The 6,000-nt window shown below is 47.8% G+C and overlaps 1 protein-coding gene across 2 annotated transcripts in view; it reads right to left on the reverse strand.

The window, feature by feature from the left end:
* Positions 1 to 1,265, reverse strand: part of LOC137362009 (xaa-Arg dipeptidase-like) — a 69,994-nt gene extending 68,729 nt beyond the window's left edge. For both annotated transcript variants that reach the window (XM_068026596.1, XM_068026604.1), the window contains exon 1: positions 845 to 1,265. In XM_068026596.1, the coding sequence (XP_067882697.1) occupies positions 845 to 1,228 (384 nt within the window). In that variant the 5' untranslated portion in view covers positions 1,229 to 1,265. The remainder of the gene's footprint in view (positions 1 to 844) is intronic.
* Between the last annotated feature and the right edge of the window lie 4,735 nt (positions 1,266 to 6,000).

Here is a 6,000-nt window from a genome sequence, read left to right on the forward strand (position 1 = left end):
GATGGTCAGCACAGACTCGGTGGGCGAAAGAGCCTGTTTCAGTGCTGTATCTCTAAATAAATAAAATAAAAATAAAGTAGAGGCCAAGATTAAGATTAAGGTGGTGGATCAATTGCCAGCTATACATCCTGTTTGATATTCCATTCTACTGGCGGGGTGGGGAGAAGAGGGGGAGTAATGGGGAAAAAAAGTCAGGTGTGTAACATGCAGCTGATCTGATTCCACCTGTGTTACACCTCCACTGAGGCTGAAAGTTCCACCATGGATCTTTTGTTTTGAGCTCTTTGTGGGTTTCTTTTTCCTGTTAAATTGGGTTGTGCGGCACTGAGCTAGGAAGCCCTACCATGAAATCCGATATGTGAACGCTGATCTCATCAAAGGTCAAAATTTGCCTCAACATCAGAAGATGCTGTTTGGGAACTCTAATGGGGGTGGGGAACACACAAGACAGCTCTGGTGTGATTTGCATGCAACTACTTGCCAACCATCACATCACCAGACACTGCACCTTGTCAGTAAACAAATGGGTAATTTATTGCCACAGTCAACGTACTGAATTTGCCAGAACTGCCACTTTAATTACAGTAATAAACCAAAAACAGTAAATGCCAAAAATGTACTGCAAGCTGTCTGGCGTCTGAAAAAGCAAAAGGTCACCAAGTCTGAGGAGGTTCAGCTCAAAAAGTTAACCTTTCTCGGCTAGGTGCCACCCAATTGCAGCATTTACCGCTTTTATTTCAAGTTTCCAGCATTTACTTATTTTTAAAGAAAGGCACCGCGCCAATCACATCTTCTTACTGACAAAATAAAGGAGTTAAAAATGAACCTCGATCCGCAAACTTACCCTAACTTTCACGTCAGGCAAAGTCTCCAGAACAGCCTTAAGTGCCAGGGCAGTTGCCACGCCCACCTCGGCGATCAGGTTGTGGCCACAGGCGTGCCCGATCTCCGGTAGCGCATCGTACTCGCACAGGACGCCGACGGTGAGCCCTCCCGCCGGGCCCCAGTCGGCCCTGAAAGCCGTGTCCAGATGGTAGTGAGTCTGCACCTGCCAGCCGCCGTCAGCCAGTAAAAAGTTGACGAGGGCATCGTGAGCCCGGCTCTCCTGGTAGGCCAGCTCCGGCGCACTCCAGAGCTGGTGGCTCAGAGCAAACAGGCTGCCAGCGGCGACCTCCACGACCCTCGACAACTGCCCCTTCAGATCCACCAGCTCCAGTCGCGCCTCCATGGTGAAACAAAAACACTGCGCATGTCCTTCCCTCTTCCCTCACCTGACCGGCCGGGGGCGGGGCAAATGGTAGGTACGCCCACAGTGCTGATAGGAAGGGAGCTCCAGGATTTAGTTACAGTGAAGGAACGGCGATATCGTTCCCAGTCAGGATGGTGTGTGACTTGGAGGGGAACTTGCAGGTGGTGGTGTTCCCATGCATCTGCTGCTCCTTGTCCTTCTAGATGTTAGAGGTCGTGGGTTTGGAAGGTGCTCTTTGGAAGGAGGCTTGGTGCGTTGCTGCAGTGCATCTTGTAGATGGTACATGCTACTGCCACTGTGCGCCGATGGTGGAGGGTGTGAATGTTTGTAGATGGGGTGCCAATCAAATGGGCTGCTTTGTCCTGCATGGAGTCGAGCTTCTTGAGTGTTGTTGGAACTGCACCCATCCAGGCAAGTATAAGGTATTCCATCGCACTCCTGACTTGTGCTTTGTCAATGGTGGACAGGCATTGGGGAATCAGGAGGTGAGTTACTCACCACAGAATTCCCAGCCTCTGACCTGCTCTTGTAGCCACAGCATTTATGTGGCTGGTCCAGTTCAGTTTCTGGTCAATGGTGATGCCCAGGATGTTCATAGTGAGGGATTCAGTGATGGTAATGCCATTGAACATCAAGGGGAGATGGTTAGATTCTCTCTTGTTGGAGATGGTCATTGCCTGGCACAAATGTTACTTGCCACTTATCAGCCCAAGCCCGGATATTGTCCAGGTCTTGCTGCATCTGGACATGGGCTGCTTCAGTATCTGAGGAGTGAGCTAAGATGTGGTCCATATGGCATATTATACCTTCAAGGCCCTGTAGAATATTCAACATAGTCCTTTGGAATATTTCTGGTGCTGATTTGATACCAAAAGGTAGATGGTTAAAACAAAATCTTCCAAACAGAGGAATGAAGGTTGTCAATACCCTTGACTTCTTATCCAACGGAACTTGCCAAAAGCCACTATTCGCGTCAAGCTTCATGAAGATGGTACTTTTGGATAACTTTGTCAAGCTTTCATCCACTGAGGACATCAGATGAATTTCTCGTGCCACAGCCTTATTAAGTTAAGCTAACACAAATGTGAAGATCACCGTTAGTGTTACAGCCAAGTGAGGAGGTGGTCATGGTGGACCTTCTTGCCCTTCCTCTTATTTGAGCGCAACAGGGTTTATTCTTTTGTAAACAGTGGTTGTGCATTGCCACCTCAGGGAGTGTTTTACCTTTTACCTTTAAGGTGATCGTGAAAGAACCAATCGAACAGGTTTTCCTAAGTTTAAACAAGAATGAGGTAAGTTTATTATACTCAACAAGCTAAACCCGATCTAAAATAATAAATAATAATCGTAAATATGCTACACATTCAAGCACACATTCACACGAGGACAACACACACAAATTACAGTGTGGAAAGTAGGTTTTAAGGTTGGATTAAAGTCCAGAATAAATAAAAGATAAATACACAGTCTGAGGTTGGATCATTCGGTGGTCTTCCGGCTGGAGTTGTATTCTTGAAGTCTTTGGCTGGTCATAGTGCACTTTGTGGTTAGCCTGCTTTGCTCAGGGTTTCCTTGGAGGCAGAATTGTCGGTGGCTCTCTTCCCCTGGTCTCTGGCTGTAGCCGTCTGTAGGTTTGAAGGGTCGAGAGTTGCAGATGGTTTTCAAACTTGATATTTTATGGAGAGAAAGGGAGGCACACAGCCTTCTCTGTGGCACCACATTCCTTGTCAGTTGTCTTTGTAACTAAACTCAGTTTTTTTCACAGTTGGACTGACAGTCACATGACTGCCTCAGGGTATACCCTGGAACCTTCTAATGAGATAAAAGGTTCAGAATTGGCTCCACAGGCCCCAGGATACCAATATTTACGCTTGGAGGGGTTTGCTCTTTAAAAGTCAATGTGTCAGGATTGCCTTGACTGCCTTGCTAATGAAGCAATCCTACCTGGTTCGATTATTTAGAGCAAGCCATTGTTCTGGGTCCTGGGCTTCTCAGACTTCTGGCTCCGGTTGGGCCTTGGAATGTGCAAAGGTTTTTCAGATACAAATTGCGGTGGCCATCTTGGCTGCCAGTTTTTAAAAAATTAAGTGTAGGATTTTCTCCATTAAAAGTCTAATGTAAGTTTCTAACCAATGTATTAATATTTCTCATTTGACATATAGTATTTTCTTGACAGTTAGGTTTAGGAACGAAACCATTCCCGAACACCACTCTGTAGGTTCAATAACAGGAGAAATGACTCCCATCCTAGTCATGTCTTCCAGTTAATGTTGAACTTGCTTCATTAGTGGGTGTGGAATCTTCCTAGGTGAGAAAAGACATACTGGTTTAGCCAGGCAATGTTCTGGAGGTAAAGGTAGCTGGTGATGTAGCAGGTATGTGGTTCTAAACTCATCTTGGGATCAAGTTGAGATGCTTCATGCAGGAGAAGGTTCCAGAAGACTAAAGGGACAGACCAAGGTGTGATTTGGTGATAGTAGCCACAGCCCTAGCACAGCATCCTGGGCCGGGCAAGCGGTGGAAGGTAAAGAGTCATAGAGTCATACAGCACAGAAACAGGCCCTTCGGCCCATCGTCTCTGTGCCGGCCATCAAGCACCTAACTATTCTAATTCCATTTTCCAGCACTTGGCCCATAGCCTTGTATGTTATGGCGTTCAAGTGCTCATCTAAATACCTCTTAAATGTTGTGAGGGTTCCTGCCTCTACCACCTCTTCAGGCAGTGCGTTCCAGATTTCAACCACCCTCTGGCTGAAAAAATGTTTCCTCAAATCCCCTCTAAACCTCCTGCACCTTACCTTAAATCTATGCCCCCTGGTTATTGACCCCTCCACTAAGGGAAAAAGTTTCTTCCTATCTAACCTATCAATGCCCCTCATAGTTTTGTATACCTCAATCATATCTCACCTCAGCCTTCTCTGCTCAAAGGAAAACAACTCTAGCCTTTTCAGTCTCTCTTCATAGCTGAAATGCTCCAACCCAGGCAACATCCTGGTGAATCTCCTCTGCACCCTCTCCAGTGCAATCACATCCTTCCTATAGTGTGGCGACCAGAACTGTACACAGTACTCCAGCTGGGGCCCAACTTACGTTTTATACAGCTCCATCATAACCTCCCCGCTCTTATATTCTATGCCTCGGCTAATAAAGGCAAGTATCCCATATGCTTTCCTAACCACCTTATCTACTTGTGCCTTCAGTGATCTATGGACAAGTACACCAAGGTCCCTCTGACCTTCTGTACTTCCTAGGGTCCTACCATCCATTGTATATTCCCCTGCCTTGTTAGTCCTCCCAAAATGCATCACCTCACACTTCTCAGGATTAAATTCCATTTGCCACAGCTCCGCCCATCTTACCAGCCCATCTATATCATCCTGTAATCTAAGGCTTTCCTCCTCACTATTTACAACACCACCAATTTTCGTGTCATCTGCGAACTTACTGATCATAACTCCTATACTCACATCTAAATCATTAATGTACACTACAAACAACAAGGGTCCCAGCACCGATCCCTGCGGTACACCACTGGTCACAGGCTTCCACTTGCAAAAACAACCCTCGACCATTACCCTCTGCCTCCTGCCACTAAGCCAATTTTAGATCCAATTTGCCAAATTGCCCTGGATCCCATGGGCTCTTACCTTCTGAACCAATCTCCCATGCGGGACCTTATCAAAAGCCTTACTGAAGTCCATATAGACTACGTCAACTGCTTTACCCTCATCTACACATTTCGTCACCGCCTCAAAAAATTCAATCAAGTTAGTCAGACACGATCTCCCCCTGACAAAGCCATGCTGACTATCCCTGATTAATCCCTGCCACTCCAAGTGGAGATTAATCCTGTCCCTCAGAATTTTTTCCAATAATTTCCCAACCACTGATGTTAGACTCACCGTCCTGTAATTACCTGGTTTATCCCTGCTACCCTTCTTAAATAATGGTACCACATTCGCTGTCCTCCAATCCACTGGTACCTCTCCTGTGGCCAGAGAGGATTTGAAAATTTGTGTCAGAGGAGGGAAGCTGCAGGCTTATCTAAGAGGGAGACAAGCCTGGGACAGTGACAGGAGAGTAGGAAGGTCGAGGAGTACTGAACAGTTGGGATGGGAATTTGCGATGGCAGATTACCTGTGGGGAGAATTAAAAGGCATGACGATAGGAGAAAGGGGCCTAGGAGGTGTAAAGGGAAGAGTAAAAGTGTGAATAATAAAGGGGAAATAGAAGTGAAGGGCTTGGGTCTGGAAAGTGAGCCAAAACATACACATTAATGGATAGGGAAATTTAAATGATATCAGCATGGTTACATAGCAATGTTAGGGTAGATGTAAAAACAGAAAATGTTGGAAATACTCAGCAGTTCAGGCACATTTAGTGGAGACAGAAACAGAGAGGGGAGGGGAGGGGAGGGGGTGGAGGAAAGGGAGAGGGGAGGGGAGGGGAGGGGAGGGGATGGAGGAAAGGGAGAGGAGAGGGGAGGGGAGGGGAGGGGAGGGGGTGGAGGAAAGGGAGAGGAGAGGGGATGGGAGGGGGGAGGGGGAGGAGGAGAGGGAGAGGGGGCGGAGGAGGGGGGAGGGGAGGCGAGAAGGGGGGGAGGGGAGAAGAGGGGGGGGAGGGGAGAAGAGGAGGGGGGAGGGGAGAAGAGGGGGGAGGGGAGGGGAGAAGAGGGGGGAGGGGAGGGGAGAAGAGGGGGGAGGGGAGAAGAGGGGGGAGGAGGGGTGAGGGGAGGGGGGCGGGGTGCTCTG

Source organism: Heterodontus francisci, chromosome 3 (assembly GCF_036365525.1).
Source record: "Heterodontus francisci isolate sHetFra1 chromosome 3, sHetFra1.hap1, whole genome shotgun sequence".
Taxonomy (NCBI): domain Eukaryota; kingdom Metazoa; phylum Chordata; class Chondrichthyes; order Heterodontiformes; family Heterodontidae; genus Heterodontus; species Heterodontus francisci.